General features: G+C 62.6%; 2 protein-coding genes across 2 annotated transcripts in view; one reads left to right on the top strand and one right to left on the bottom strand.

The window, feature by feature from the left end:
• Positions 1-13,792, top strand: part of TMPRSS9 (transmembrane serine protease 9) — a 30,435-nt gene extending 16,643 nt beyond the window's left edge. The window contains exons 9-18 of the mRNA XM_036100982.2: positions 492-628; positions 1,311-1,629; positions 3,231-3,402; positions 3,903-4,174; positions 4,664-4,800; positions 8,862-9,240; positions 11,993-12,164; positions 12,635-12,900; positions 12,991-13,127; positions 13,559-13,792. Coding sequence (XP_035956875.2) covers positions 492-628; positions 1,311-1,629; positions 3,231-3,402; positions 3,903-4,174; positions 4,664-4,800; positions 8,862-9,240; positions 11,993-12,164; positions 12,635-12,900; positions 12,991-13,127; positions 13,559-13,720 — 2,153 coding nt within the window. The 3' untranslated portion in view covers positions 13,721-13,792. The remainder of the gene's footprint in view (positions 1-491; positions 629-1,310; positions 1,630-3,230; positions 3,403-3,902; positions 4,175-4,663; positions 4,801-8,861; positions 9,241-11,992; positions 12,165-12,634; positions 12,901-12,990; positions 13,128-13,558) is intronic.
• A 397-nt stretch (positions 13,793-14,189) lies between these two features.
• On the bottom strand, positions 14,190-15,088 carry TIMM13 (translocase of inner mitochondrial membrane 13). Its single transcript, XM_036100996.2, has 3 exons — positions 14,879-15,088; positions 14,725-14,793; positions 14,190-14,614 (listed from the first exon to the last, which is right to left on the bottom strand). Exons 1-3 carry the CDS (start codon positions 14,996-14,998, stop codon positions 14,516-14,518), a joined length of 288 nt encoding a protein of 95 aa, XP_035956889.1. The 5' UTR covers positions 14,999-15,088; the 3' UTR covers positions 14,190-14,515.
• Positions 15,089-15,319: the final 231 nt, after the last annotated feature.

Raw genomic sequence — 15,319 nt, 5'->3', positions numbered from 1 at the left:
GGAGATGAGGGAGGAAGGCTGGCAGATTCTGTAGAGACAAAATTCCAGGCAGCTGGAACGGCATGTGCAAAGGCCCTGGGGTCAGCGGTCAGACTTGGACTTTTTCATTTGAGCGGGAGGTTGGGGGGAGATCACCCCAGAAGGTTTGAGGAGAGGGGCCGCATAATCTGATTTCACGTTCAGCAGAGACGAACCGTAAATCAGCCGGTGTCGGGCTAAGGAGCGCTTTCTGCAGAGGAGAACGAGCAGACCAGCAGAGGGCTAGTGAGGGCGGCTCAGGCAGAGGGGTTTTCGGGGGGAGATGAGGGTGTTAACTCGGGTGCCTCTGCTGTCCGGGCCAGAAGGTTACGGGTGGGCCCTTGTAGAGCATGGCCTCTGCCAGGTTCTGAGCGGGTGCTGAGCAAGCCCCTCCCGGCGGGGGACGCGGGTCACGGCGGACACGTCCCGCAGCCTCCGGGCTCACCCTGCCGGCCTCTCCCTGTCCTGGGCAGTGGTGAAGCCGGAGACGCTGCAGAAAGCCACCGTGGAGCTGCTGGACCAGGGCCTGTGTGCCAGTCTGTATGGCAACTCGCTCACCGACAGGATGGTGTGTGCCGGCTACCTGGACGGGAAGGTGGACTCCTGCCAGGTGAGCCCCGCGGCCCGCACCTGCCCCACCTGCCCCAGACCCGGGGGGACGGGGTCCTCACAGCTTCTGGCCCACCACCGAGACGTGCCCTGCTCGACGCTCAGTGCGGCTGCGGACTTCCTTCCTTTTAGTCCATCCCCTTGGTCTCACCTCTAAAGCTGGGTGGGGAGAAGGTGGGGAGAGAGCGCTGCAGGTGCTCAGGGAGCCATATCCAGACTGGAGCCTGGAGAAGGCGTTGGGAAAGATGGAGGGGAGCGTGTGTCTGAGAATGTGAGCGTCCCGGTGAGCCAGGTTTGCAGAGAAGGGGAAGGACTGCAAGACAGGAGTGCAAGGCAGAGCGGGCACTCTGGGAAATGCTGGGGCCGTTCTGTCCGCCTCGGCGAGCGTGGACATCCCCACAGATCTCGTGGGCTAAGGGGGAGGAGGGCGTGTTTATCTGGGGTGGGTCTTCAACTGCCCGTGGTGGAACTGGAAGTGATCTTAGACATCCCGTTGAATTTTTACAGAAGAGAAAGCGGGTTCTGAGATGTGGACTGTTGGCCCGCCTCTGCTCCGTGAGCTCATGGGCGGACAGGTCTCAGAAGTCCCCAGGGGGGGCTCCTTCTCTGACTCCGCAGCTCTGGGATTGGGGCTGGCTGCGGCCGGAGCCCCGACGCTCTGAAGGTGGGCCTTTGTCTCCTAGGGTGACTCAGGAGGCCCCCTGGTCTGCGAGGAGCCCTCCGGCAGGTTCTTCCTGGCCGGCATCGTGAGCTGGGGTATTGGCTGTGCGGAAGCCCGGCGTCCCGGGGTCTATGCCCGCGTGACCAGGCTGCGGGACTGGATCCTGGAGGCCATCACCATGGTGAGCAAGCCTCTGGCCCCCACCGTGGCTCCCGCCTCCGCCAGCCACAGCACTGCCCGGCCCACCAGTCCCGAGAGCCCGGTGGTCCACACCCCCGCCAGACCCACACGGGGCCCCAGCACGGCGCCTCCTGACTCAGGGACAGCCTCTAAGCCACAAGGTATTTGCTGGGGGCACAGGCGGGCGTAGATGTCCACGCCCTGCAGGGTTGGATTGATCGGTACTGGGGAACAGATGGGCGATGGGCTAGTAATGTCTGCCGTGAGCACAGGCGAAGGCGGACCGGCATCCGTCAGACTGTGCGGCCGGGTCGGGCCGCGCACGGGCTCTACATGGAATGTCCTCACGGGTCAGCCGGGGGCTGGTGACTTTGAGCTGTCCCACTCAGGGGTCCTTCCAGACACACCGCACACATAAATGTACACACACAGACGATTTATATCCGAGAACCTGCGTTTCTTCCTTTTTTGTTTTTCAAATTTTCGTGCACACACTTGCATGCTTCCTTTTCCATGAGAAGAGCAAGATCAGCTTATCTGGTTTTTTAATTTTAATTTTATTTTTAATTGCTGTGTCAAACACATAAAATGGGCCATGCTAAACTTTCTTGTGTGTCCAGGTCAGTAGCGTTATGTTCACCTTGTGCAACGAGTCTCCAGAACTTTCCATCTTGCAAACCTGAGGCTCTGTGCCCACTACACACCAGTTCACCCCGCCTCCCCCCAGACCTCGGCCGCCTCCATGTCTGTGACCGGCTGTCCACTCCCTCCCAGGAGCCGAGTCACGTCGGTCCTTTTGTGATTGGCTTCTTTCTCCTCCATGTTGCCGGTTTTACACAATTAGAGTTATAGCTCGGCTTAGGGAGAATCTGTGTCTTCCCGTCTCCACAACGTGGATCTTCCTGTGCAGGGATGGGGTGCGTCTTTCCGTCTTGTGCATCTCTTTAAGGGGTGTTTGCTCGCATGAGCTGGCCTGGTCCTTGTTAACTGTGGCGGTGTCAGGGTAGACGGGAGATTTCTGTTGTATTCTCAACTAGTTTGCAGCCAGACGGCTTAGAGTTGCCTCCCGCGAGTTGTTCCATAAAGAGAGCAGACCTGGGCGAAGCCAGCGGTAAGGTTTGCCGGGCGCCCCCTCCCCTGAGGACGCTCCGCGGGGCATCGCGGTGACCCCTCCTGCTTTCTTCCCCACTGCAAGCTCTTCTGTGAAATCTTCCAGGAACGTTCAGTGGCAGTCACACACACACTCTTGCCCAGGGCACCTCCGTGTCTTCGGCCCCGGGAAGCTGCCTTAATTACAACCTGGGGCCGAGCCGCAGAGATGGGGTTTCTGGACACAGCGGTCTATGTCTGTCTTTCTGTCTTCTGTGGTCTCCGAGGACCCAGATCGGATGCCAGTCCTCCTTCGTGGTCCCCTAGACCCGCGATGCTGAGCCTGTTGGAACCCTGCTTCATTTAAATGTCAGCTACCCCCCACCCTGTCCCCAAGTCCCGTAGTGCCCTGGTTCCCACAGGTCCTCCTGTGTGTGCCCCCTCCTCGCAGCGAGCCCCTCCGCCTGGCCGCACGGGCCGCGGGTCTATGGAGCCAGGGCGCTCTAGGACTCCGTCTCCTTTTGAGCCCACCTGCCCCCGCTGCACCACGTCCTTGCTGCGAGACCTTGGGCCGCCGTTCGGCCTCAGTTTCTTCATCCGAATAACGGGGATCGCGGTGCTCCCGCTGCAGGCAGGCTGCAATGCCAGGACCCTCCTCTCTCGCTCCTCACAGAGTGTGGGGCCAGGCCCGCCATGGAGAAGCCCACGCGGATCGTGGGCGGGCTGGGAGCCGCCTCTGGGGAGGTGCCCTGGCAGGTCAGCCTGAAGGAAGGTTCCCGGCACTTCTGCGGTGCGACCCTGGTGGGCGACCGCTGGCTGCTGTCGGCTGCCCACTGCTTCAACCAGTAAGGCCCGCCCCCCATCACCAGGTGTCCCCAGCAATCCCGCCAGTGTGCGCAGGGGTGGCCCCTGGGCTTGAGGACGGGGGTCTGAATGTCCAGCCGCAAACCAGGGAGGGAGCAGGCAGGAGAAGTAGGGGTTCTGGGGGCCCCGGCCTGGGCCGCAGCCCTTGGGAGGAGGAGTCTGCGGAACTGGCCTTTGGGGGCAGAGAGGGCCTAACTAGAGGAGGGGACGAGGGCTCCTTCCCCTGGGCTCCAAGAGCGGCAGCATCCGTGTTTGACGCCCCTAAAGCACCGGGGCTGCTCACTCTTGTTACAGACGAAGGGAAGGAAGCCCAAAGGGCTCCCTGCCTTGTGCCGGCCCCCCAGCCTGGACCGCTATTGGGGAGCAGCCCTGTGGCCCCTCTGTCCTCCTGGCACCCCTCCCCAGCACGGGGGGAGCTCCGCCCGGCTTCCTGGGGGCCGCAGGGGTGCCAGCGGGCGTCTGAGTGGCCCCTTGTTGGCAGCACGAAGGTGGAGCTGGTGCGGGCCCACCTGGGCTCCGTGTCCCTCGCGGGCGTTGGCGGAAGCCCGGTGAAGATGGAGCTCAGGAGGCTGGTGCTGCACCCCCAGTATGACCCCGGCGTCCTGGACTTCGACGTGGCCGTCCTGGAGCTGGCCAGGCCCCTGGGCTTCAACACGTTCATCCAGCCCGTGTGCCTGCCCCTGGCCATCCAGAAGTTCCCCGTGGGCCGCAAGTGCATGATCTCTGGATGGGGTAACACGCAGGAGGGCAACGGTGAGCTCCCGGCCGGGGCCTCTGGTCCGCCACCTGCAAACCACTCACCTCTCTGCTCCTCCGGGCTCGCAGACTCCCGCCCACGGGCCCAGCGTGGCTGTGTTTTCGAGTTTCGTTGGCCCGCGGCCCCGCCCATTCAGTTTACAGCCCGTCCCCGGGGCTTTCGTGCTGCAAGGGCATGTGCTCTGCGGCTCTTTGTAGAGAAAGTTTGGAGACACGTGTGCCCATCTGAGCCCCCAGAGTTCATGCTGGCCGTTGAGCCTCAGAGTGGCCTCCTGCAGGCCCCCCACGGCTCTAGGGAGTCTGCGGGCGGACGGTGGTGAGAGTCTCAGGCTGAGTAGGCGCCTGGGGTCACCTTCTCACTATGTGACTTGGTGCAAATCCCTGCAACCCTGTGGGACTCAGGTTCTTCGTCTGTGGGTGGGGGTGGCGCCTCCGTCTCGGGGTTCCTGCGCAGCTGAACCCATGTCGTGGGGGGTCTCCTCGCAGCCACCAAGCCCGACATTCTACAGAGAGCGTCTGTGGGCATCATAGACCAGAAGGCCTGCAGCGCCCTCTACAACTTCTCCCTCACGGACCGGATGCTGTGCGCCGGCTTCCTGGAGGGCAAGGTCGACTCCTGCCAGGTGAGCGTCACACCAGGTGCCCGCACCCTCCCACGCGGCCGGTCCCCTCCTCCTTGTTCGGATCTAGGTTTCCGAAGCGCTCAGCGGGTGCGCAGAGACAGAAGGGGAAGAATCGTCAATACGACACAGCGAACCGGGAAGCCTGGAGAGAACCCAGGCGTCTTTAAACGTTGGTTTAGAGAAATGTTCTTTCCAAGCAGAAGATGAGGGGGCAGCTCAGACGTGTGTGGTGGACGCACACAAAGCAGAGTCACACCGATTTAGGAAGACGCGCACCTGTGCTCACTGGAGGAAGAGCTGATCACAGGCTGGGGCGCGTGTGACGGCCCTCGTCCCGCAGGGCGGCCGGCAAGCGCCGGAGCCGTGGGCCCATCTTAGGGGACACCTGGCTCCAGAGCCACGCTGTGAGAGCCGGAGAAATCCACGGGCGGAGAGAGCTATCGACCAGCCTTAGAAACATCAATGCAAAACCCTCAATAAATGTTGGCGGATTAACTCTAGGAATGTGTTAAAAGTAAAAAAAAAAATCAACCACAGTGGGTTGGTTTCCTAAGAAGGCTGGTCCGAAACAGGAGAACCCAGTACCACCAGTCATCACATCAGTGGATCGAAGGGGAGAAGGCATCATCTCCAAAACCACAGAAAAAGGCATTTGATAATTTTTTTTAAGGTTTGTTTATTTTAGAGAGAGAGAGCTGGGATGCAGAGGGAGAATCTCAAGCAGACTCTGTGCTGAGATCCTGACCTGAGCTGAAACCAAGAGTCGGAGGTTCAGCCGGTGCCTTGGCATTTGATAATTTTTAACAACCATTTGTAATTACATTTTAAAAAATTGTAGCCCTATGAGAGCTGGACAACAGAAACCTGCAGCGGACGTCATGCTTGGTGGCAAAACAGAAGCTTTCCGTCAAACACAAGGCTTCCTGCTGTTGCCAAGTGTGTCTAGATTAATACAGAAAGTCAAGAAAAAAGAAAGGAGGTATGGGATTTGTAAAGTAGATAAAAATGTAATCTGCAGTAACATAACTGGCTACCAGAGAAGAAGAAAATAAACAAACTAGAAACACACGGAACCGGGCGCCTGGGTGGCTCAGTTGGTTAAGCGACTGCCTTCGGCTCAGGTCATGATCCTGGAGTCCCGGGATCGAGTCCCGCATCGGGCTCCCTGCTCGGCGGGGAGTCTGCTTCTCCCTCTGACCCTCCTCCCTCTCATGCTCTGTCTCTCATTCTCTCTCTCACAAATAAATAAAATCTTAAAAAAAAAAAAACCACATGGAACCAAGGGAGAGACGAAGACGACTCCTGAGAGTGTGATAGCATGGCTTCACACGAGAGCGTCATACAAGGTCAAGAACGTTTCTTTTTCCAGCCAAAGTCAACATCCTCGAGAAAGGGATCCCACTGACTGGTGTCCAGAAGTAAACTCTAAAAGATGATCAAGGTTTTCATGGAGAAAATCACTAAACTCTGAAGAAAATAAAAAGGTCTGAATAAATGGAAAAATACACTGTATTGTTTGGTGGGAAGACTCGATGTTATGAAGATCCGTTTCTCCCCATTTTTTTCTGTAAGTCAGTGCAATTCCAGGCAAAATTCCAGTAGCATTTGCCATAGGACTTGGCAAGCTGGTTTTAAAACTCATGCAAAGGAGCAAAGTAATGGCACATGACGAGGCAGGATAATTCTGATAAAGAAGAATCGGGGGGATGTGTATACTCCCAGGAACAAAATAAAAGAGCCCAAAATAAAATAGAAAGTGTCAGTAACTCCTATTTTTGTGTAAACAATCAGCCCAAAGCTTAGTGACCTGAAACAACAGTGGTGTATCGGGCTCGTGAGTCTGCACTTGTAAGGGCGCAGGGGTTATCTGCTGTCCCAGCAGTAGCTCGGGGGACACAAGTGGGGCCTGGAGGATCCACCTTCCAGGCGGCGCACTCACACGGCGGGGCTTCGCTGGGGGCTGTGGACCCCGGGGCTTCCTCACGACCTGGCACCGGCTTCCAAGTGCCAGCGTCCCAAGAGGACGGGCAGAAGCTGGGTCCTGTGACCTCACCTTGGAAGTCACATTCAGCGACACCTGCGAGGCCGCCAGCCTGCCCGCATCCACGGGGAGGACCACCAGAGTCCCGTGAGCCGGGAGGTAGGCGTGCCATGGCCTTGGGAAAATGCATTCTGTCCCGCAAATCGATAAAACCAGCAGTAGGAACAGAACCCAGACAGCCAACAAAAAAGGAGACCAGGAAACAGAAGCAACACACGGAACCAAAGGAAACTTCCTCCAAGTCTGCGGTTACCAACCTCAGAGACGAGGGGAGTGCTGCGTCCACAAGAGGAGTGGGAAGCCGGAGGGGATTTTCCAGGGGCGGGGAGAGGGAGCGCTCCGGAGCTGACGATGAAGTCTTCCAGACAGTAGAACAAAAACACGCATGGATGCCTAGGGACAAGACGAGCCCCCGCAGCGGAGTCGGGGACCTCAGCTTCCAGACGGAGGGCGCTCGCTCGGGTGGTGAAGGGGGAGGCAGGACCGTGGGGAGGGAGCGCCTGACGGGAGCCGCGAGGAAGACACACGATGCCCGCGGTGTCCACAGTCAGTCGGCCCCAGGAAGCGCCGGGGCCCGGTGGCGGCGACTTCAGTCGTAACCCCCAGAGGCACTGCTAATACCAGAATACCCGTGACAGCGTAAATGCGCATCCACGGGCAGCAGCGGAAAGAAACGGGGTAAAGGGCTGCCCTCCCGCTCTGCGACCCCAGGCCGGCGACTCCGCGTCCCTGGGCCTCTGAGGCCTGTCTGTAAAACGGGCTCATAGTCCTACCCATCTCCTAGGACGGCGGCGGCAAGAACGGTGCCCTGCAGAGGATCTTCTCTGTTTACTTTTATGTCAAATAAGTTACATAATATAGATTTTATCTCTTATTCTGTAGATAACTGATAAATTTGTAATAGTTAATGTGGTATCTTGAAACTGTTGACCACAGCAAGTTGCAAAAGGTTACATGTAACCTATTTCTGTAAATTTTACAGATAACACTGCATACTTTCTAAAATTACAGATTCACATAAAAGCATAGTGGGACACACCCCAAACTCCTAAATTGTCCGCCCCTGGGGCGGTGGGGCACCGGGACCGGCGGCAGGGCTGTGTCAGTCCCTGTGGCCGCGTAACAGAACGCCCCGAAGCTTGGTGGCCTGAGACCGCCGTTTCACTACCGTCCCGGGTCCCGTGGGTTGGAAGCTGCCGTGGGCCCAGCGGGGCCGGTGTGTGTGTGTTCCCCGCACGGTGGCCTCAGCTGGGACGGTTCAGAGGCTGGTGTGCCAGAAGCATCTGAAGGCGTTTCTCCTCTCATGGCTGCCACCGGCTGTGGGCTGGGGTCTCAGCCGCACCCTCCACGTGGCCTCCTCACGGGGCTCCGCCTGGGCTCATTTCGGCCCCCTCAAAACGCGGAGCAAGCTGGAAGCAAATGGCACTTGCATGACCTTGCTTTGGAAGTCACCTGGCATCATTGTCCCCGCAGTCTGCCCCCCCCCCCCCGCCCCATGGGAGGAGGGCCAAGGTCTCCGTGTTCCAAGAGCAGGTGGGCCGAGAGAGAGAGACTCCTGCCATCTTTGGGAAAAACAATCTGCTATGTAGCCTAAGCTTTGTTGTAAGATTCCAGATTCTTAAAGAAAAGCCCTGGGTCGCTGGTGTGATTCCTTTGAAACCTAAGGAGAAGGGTTGGCGGCTAATGAGCCATGAGAGTATCTGTGATGGTTATTGTTTTATTTAGAGTTTTCTGCATTTTTTTTTTACATCTTCAAAACAAAAGCAAGAACAACTGAAGCTCAGAAAGAAGTGACTCAGTCAGGGTCACACAAGGTCACAGAGCCGGGCGTGGGCCTGAAGCCAGGTCTCCTGAGGCCCCCGCTGCGCTGACCCGGCCCCGTGTGGAGAGGGCACAGCGAGCCCTTCCGTGGGTTTCCCCGTTGTACTGAGAGAGAGCCGACGTCCGTCACTGTGTCCGCGCCAGGGGCAGCGTGGCGGTGGTCTGACTCACGTCCTCCTCCTCCTCCCTTCACTTGCAGGGCGACTCTGGGGGACCCCTGGCCTGCGAGGAGGCCCCCGGGGTGTTTTACCTGGCGGGGATCGTGAGCTGGGGGGTCGGCTGTGCTCAGGCCGGGAGGCCCGGCGTATACACTCGCATCACCAGGCTGAAGGGCTGGATCCTGGACACCATGTCCTCGGGCCCCCTGCCCAGCCCTCCCCCGCCCACCACGGGACCCCCGCCTGCCACCAGGCCTTCCTCCAGGACGGCGGCTGGCCCCACGGTCCCGGGGGTCCCGGCCACCAGCAGGGCGACCAGCCAACCTGCCAGCAGGACCGCCACCACCGTGAGCACCGCTGCGGGGGCACAGACGCCACCTCCAAGCTCCCCTGGCACCACCGTGGGCTTCCAGCCACCAGGTAGCAGGAGGGGTGGAGGGACGTGTGGGTGGCGGGGGTCCTGCGTCCGCCGTGACAACAGCAGACATTTGTTCTCTCCCGGTGCTGGAGGCCGGAAGTCTGCACACACGCTGTCCTCTCCCCGTGTCCTCACGGGCTCGTCCCTCTGTGTGTGTGTCCTCGTGTTCTCACTTCATCACCTCTTCAAAGACCTGTGTCCCAGTGTCCCATCCTGAGCTCCTGGAGAGGACACGAGTCAGCCCATGATAGGTCCTGAAAGCCGGGGACACAGGCTCTGGTCAGGCAGCCCTGACGGGAGGGTCCCCACTGCTCTGTCCATCCAGCCAGTGTTCACCCTCCTGTGTGCGGGCCCGTGCTAAGCCTGGGGTGCAGTGGGGAACCAGACGCTCAGTAAGACGGCAAGCAGGAGTGAGGAGACCAAGCCGACCCCACAGGCTCCCGCGCGGGGCCCCGGGGGACGCCCTGGAACAGGCTGCAGGACGCTGACGGGCACGGCACCGGGGAGGTCTCTGAGCGCTTCTAAAGCGCTCGGTTACGTTTTATTAAGTATTAATCAGAAGTATGAAACATGTATTTGCGGGTCCGAAATAAAGCCCCATCAAATACAGCTGGTTTCCTATAGGTCAAGCCGGGACCTGTCAGCGGGCGCTGGCTGCGGGGGAACTGAGGGCAGAGCCAGGCCTGGCTTCTGCGGGACGTGGGCTGTGTGGGTGGACCCCCGTCCAAGCGACCAGCCCACCCCTCCCACCGGCCTTGGTTTTGAGGGGTGGGATGGTCACCCGAGCAGAACTCAGAGGGAAGGAAGTGTTTTTGCCCCAGACACAGGGCTCTCTAGACAAAGGTGAGGCGGGTGGGGTGGAGACCGGGGGCTGGGGGGGCAGCGGGAAGGCACCAGCGGAAGCCCCTTGGCTCTGCCTCTCTGGGCACAGCAGACATGAGCTCTGCGCTCACATCCAGATGCTGAGGGACAGAGTCTGGTCTGGCTTCCTTCAGGTGGGGAGGCAGGTCAGCAGGGACCAAGCAAGTTTCTGGGAGCTTCCCCCAAAGGAGGCAGGCACTCAGCACACGGGGCTGCTGGTCTGGGTACCTGCACCCACTTTCCTTCTTACTGATGAGTTTCCCAGAATTCCGATGTTCCGAGTCCCCATCCCCAGCATCCTCACCGACTCCCCTCCAGAGACGCTGATCCAGGGACCTTTCCCTGCTTTCCTCCTCCATCAGTGTCCCTCCCCTGGTCCCTGTTGTCCTTGTGTTCAGGGTATGTGTGTGGTCTAACCCTGTGACACGGAAGTTGGGGGAAAGTGCTTGTAATCCTCTGGCCTATCCCAACCTTTAGGATGTGTCCCCGGGGCTATTCTTTTCCTCTTCCCTTGCACACGTGTGTACGGAGTCCTGGCCCCACGATCCTGAGTTGCCCGGGCACAGACCTGTCCCCACAAAGTCAGGCTTATGGGCTCTTGCCTCGAGGCTGCCTGCATGCCATCAGAACCAAACAGAGGAAGAGGCGCGTCGCTGTGGGGTCTGGGCGCATGGTGGGGTGTAGGGGACCTTGGAAGCGTCTCGATTGGCTAGGAGCAAAGCCGACCACGTGCCGAGGGTCTGGGCATAGGTCTCAACTCTGAGGGGGACCCGGGTCCTGTTTCCTGGGGAAACACAAAGTGGAGACAGGCGCAGAGCGTCCGGCCCAGAGCCCTGGAAAACTAATCTCCGGGAGACCGCCGTCCCCGGCCAAAGGGGCAGCTCCCCTTCGCAGTAGCTGCTGCGGGTCTGGCTGTAGTGTTTCCAGCAGCGACGCGCGGAGAGGGGGAGCGTGTCTCCTTAAGTCTGCAGCTGGCTTCTCTGCGTCTGGCCTCCCACCCTGGTGACTTCCTAGTCTGACAGCTACAGCCTGCAGGTTCTTAGCTTGGGGCGCAGAAGAGGTGAGGAAGCCCCCCGACATGGCATGCTTTGCCGCGCTGTTCCGTGTGGGACGACGTTTCCAGAGAGGAGCAGTTTCCATCCGATTCCCCAGGCCTCCTGGTCCGGGTCCTCGGGACTGAGAGGGAACGGGGAGGGTGGCCTCTCGTCTCCCCCTTCTTCCCTTCCAGCTGAGGCTGGGACAGGAGGCTGGAGGGCAGGGAAGGCGCCCGGGGGTGGGAAAGCAGGCTGGGGAAGGGGGGCCGTTCTGGAGGAGGAAGGTTCCCTATGGGAATGACCAGGCGGGTCCCCGTGCACCCCCATAGGTGGGGACGGGTTCCTGCGGCACCCGTTGAAACCACGGTTTGTCCTTCCTGCAGTTGTGTTCTGAGAGCGCGTCTTGTTGTGGGGAGGGCGGGGGGGGGGGGCGGGGGGATGTCACAGCTGGAGGAGGCATCCTGGGAGGGAGAACCGGGGAGGGCGTCCAGAAGACCAGGCAGCGCTGGAGCTGCAGGGACAGGGCAGGGGCCTACTGGGCAGCAGCCTAGGGTGTGCAAAGGCCCTGGGGCAGCAGGGAACTCGGCTCCTAGCGCCCTGAGACATGCCTGGGGCTGGACAGGGAGGTGAGAGGAGGTGCTGGCCTGACTTCAGCCAGGAAGGGGTTCCAAATGTTACCTAGAAGCGCCCAGAGAGGGCTCATTTGCAGAACCAAGCGCCAGGTCCAGGGTCTCTTCCAGGAGCTTACGGAGCCAGGTCCCCCAGCCCACTGCCGCTCCTCCTACCCTAGGTGCGCAGGCGGGGCTGCGAGGCGGGGTCCGTCCGCTGAGCCGCTGAGCAGCCCCCGACTCCCCCGCAGGCTGCGGCCTGGCCCCGGTGGCAGCGACGACCAGGATCGTGGGCGGCAGCGCCGCGGGCCGCGGGGAGTGGCCGTGGCAGGTGAGCCTGTGGCTGCGGCGCCGGGAGCACCGCTGCGGGGCCGTCCTGGTGGCCGAGAGGTGGCTGCTGTCGGCGGCGCACTGCTTCGATGTGTGAGTCCGGCCGCCCCAACGCGCCGGCCCGGGGGGTCCACTGGGCCGACTTCGCGGGCGAGAACTCCCTGCCTTGGCCATGAAGGACCCCTCCCCAGCCGCCGGCACCCCCGCCCCAGGCCGCCGCCTCCTTTACACAGCCCTCCCCTGCTCACCCACCACCGCGAGCTGACCGCCACCAAACCCCGGCCGCAGCCGCTCCCAACACCGGGCCCGGCCTGCGGCGGGGAGTCTCCGGGCAGCTTTGGGGCCCTTCCTTCCCTGGCTCAGCCCACTGGGACTTGGCACCAGGCCCAACGTGGCAGGGCGCTCCGTAGGGTGGACCAGGCTAGGGGTCAGGGCCAGAGGGGGCGGGCAGGTAGGGCCGGGACCTTACGGCCACCAGACACAGCGCGTGGGGTCACCGCAGTGCGTGGGAGCGGGCGGGGGCGGGGCACTCGGGCCGACACCTGTCCCCGCGCGGCCCGCAGCTACGGGGACCCCAAGCAGTGGGCGGCCCTCCTGGGCACGCCGTTCCTGAGCGTCGCCGGGGGGCAGCTGGAGCGCGTGGCGCGCATCTACAAGCACCCCTTCTACAACCTCTACACGCTCGACTACGACGTGGCGCTGCTCGAGCTGGCGGGCCCCGTGCGCCGCAGCCGCCTGGTGCGGCCCATCTGCCTGCCCGAGCCCACGCCGCGGCCCCCCGACGGCGCGCGCTGCGTCATCACCGGCTGGGGCTCGGTGCGCGAGGGAGGTAGGCGCGGCCGCCCCCCGCCGGCCCCCGCCCGCGCCCCCGGCGGCGTCGAGCGCGCCCCCGGCCCATCCGGCTCCGTCTCGCCCGTAGGCTCGATGGCGCGGCAGCTGCAGAAGGCGGCCGTGCGCATCCTCAGCGAGCAGACGTGCCGCCGCTTCTACCCAGTGCAGATCAGCAGCCGCATGCTGTGCGCCGGCTTCCCGCAGGGCGGCGTGGACAGCTGCTCGGTGAGCGCACTCTGCGGCGGGAGCGGGCGCTCCGCCGGCCAGAGTCGCACCCGCGGGGGCGGGGGTCGCGGGGCCAAGTTCTCATCGTTGCGAGGCCTACCGGGCAGGTGCCACGCTCCGACGCCCACTTCTCCAGCCCGCCAAGTAGGGCACCGATCCCGCCTCGAATTCTCACTCCACCACCGTTTATTGGGCATCCTGCCCCTGGGCCCTGCAGGAGGGATGGAGGCTGGGCAGCGCGAGGTCCCATTCTGGCCCGAGACCAATGCCCAGTGTCCATAAATGTCTGCCGGCCAAAGGAGCGGGTGGTCCTAACACATCCCATCTCCCAGGAACTAGGAGGCTCAGGGGAAAGCGGCCCAGGCTCAAGGGCATCTGTGGGGGGGAGGGGGTACTGGCCTGCTCTGAGGCCTTTCCTTTCCTCCCCTCAGGGTGACGCTGGGGGACCCCTGGCCTGCAGGGAGCCCTCCGGCCGGTGGGTGCTAACTGGTGTCACCAGCTGGGGTTACGGCTGCGGACGGCCCCACTTCCCGGGTGTCTATACTCGGGTGGCTGCTGTGAGAGGCTGGATCGGGCAGAACATCCAGGAGTGACCGGCCCGTGGCTGCCCACGCCTGGGACAAGAGAGGTGAAGGCAGCAGGAAGCGGCTGGCCCCTCTGCCCGAGGAGGGGAGTCTGGGCGCGGGCGGGAGGTGAGGGGCTGCGGGTAACCGGGCGCAATCTCACTGCGTATTTTGTTGCAATAAACAGCCCCTCGTCCCTAGCCAGCCGGCTCAGCACCTCCGTGTCACAGCAGGGCCACTTGCCGCCCCTCAGCCCGGCCTGGGGGTGGGAGGGTGCGGGGGAGAGGAAGCGAGGCCTCCTGGGGGCGAGGACCACCCTCCGAGGCTGGCCAGCCTCCTCTTCCAAAGTCCCCTTCGTGCAAGGACCCTGTTCCCGGTCATCGCGGACGCCCAGCCGCGCAGAGGGGAGGCGGGTCCGGGGGAAGAGGCTCAGTCCGGGCGGGGCACCCAGGACGCGCGCCACCACCTCCCACAGAGACCCCGAGAGAAGAGCGACGGGTTCTTTTCCGCCCTCCCTCATTTATTTGCCCGCCCACGTCAGGCGGCCTCAGCTCAGGTGCGGCCCGAGTCCAGCCGCGGAGTCTCCGCCCGAGGCTCGAGGTGAGCCCGTGCACGCCGGGGGCCGTGCCGCCGCGCTGCCGGCACTTGGCCAAGTCCCAGGCCCCCGGATCCACGCTGCGCTCGCGGGCAGGCGGGGGGGAGCAGCGTCCCAAGGGTCGCCGGTCTCCTCAGACGCGCGGGCAGGCAGGACGCACGAGCGGACCCCCGCTTCGCGAAGGGCGTTTATGGAACTGGACTGGAGGGCGGGGGCCGGGCGCGACGGGGTCACATGTTGGCTCGTTCCCGCTGCAGCCGCGAGTTGTAGGCGCGGGACACGGTGTTCCAGGCGTCCATGTAGCGGTCCATGCACATGGCGATGCACTTCTGCAGGCGGGGAGGGCGCGCGGCTCAGCTCCGGCCCCGGCCGGCGCCCCCACCCCGCGGCAGCCGGCCGCGCACGCGCAGGGGCCCCACCGCGGCCCCGCCGGTCTCACCTGTTCCGAGTTGTCCAGGGAGCCCCCCGGCTTCCCGATGCACTTCCGGAAGCACTTGTCCGTCATCCTCTGTGGGGACACGCGAGCTCAGCCGCGACACCCGCCCGCAGCGGACCCCACCGCCCTCAGCGCCCGCCCCGGCCCGACCCCAGACCTGCAGCAGCTCCTGCGCGTTAGCCACGGCGATCTGCACCTTCACCTGCTCCATGATGAGCCCCGGATCCAGCTTGCCGCCTCCGGAGCTCCCGAAATCCGAGCCGAAGCCACCCTCCATGGCTCCGCAAAGCCAACCGAACCGAGGCCGCGTGCGCCGACCCGTACCCACGCCGGAAGTCGGCCGCCCAGGGCACCACGGGAAATGAAGTCCGAGAATGCTGGGAGCGGAGCCGGGTCGGACTACAACTACCACAAGGCCGTGCACCCCCCCCCCTCCCACTTTGCGCGCAAGCGCGGTCTACAACCGGCTTCGGCGCCGGCCGCGCGTGTCTCCGACATGGTGCCGGCGGGTGGGAGGTACGGGGGCTGCTGAGAGGACGTTCCCGGCTCGCCGTGCGGGCCGCGCATGCGCACAAGGCCCCTCCCGCGGCAGGCGCGT

Source organism: Halichoerus grypus, chromosome 1 (genome assembly GCF_964656455.1).
Source record: "Halichoerus grypus chromosome 1, mHalGry1.hap1.1, whole genome shotgun sequence".
NCBI lineage: Eukaryota > Metazoa > Chordata > Mammalia > Carnivora > Phocidae > Halichoerus > Halichoerus grypus.
Note: the sequence above shows the minus strand (reverse complement) of the source record. Positions and strands in the feature narration are given on the sequence as shown.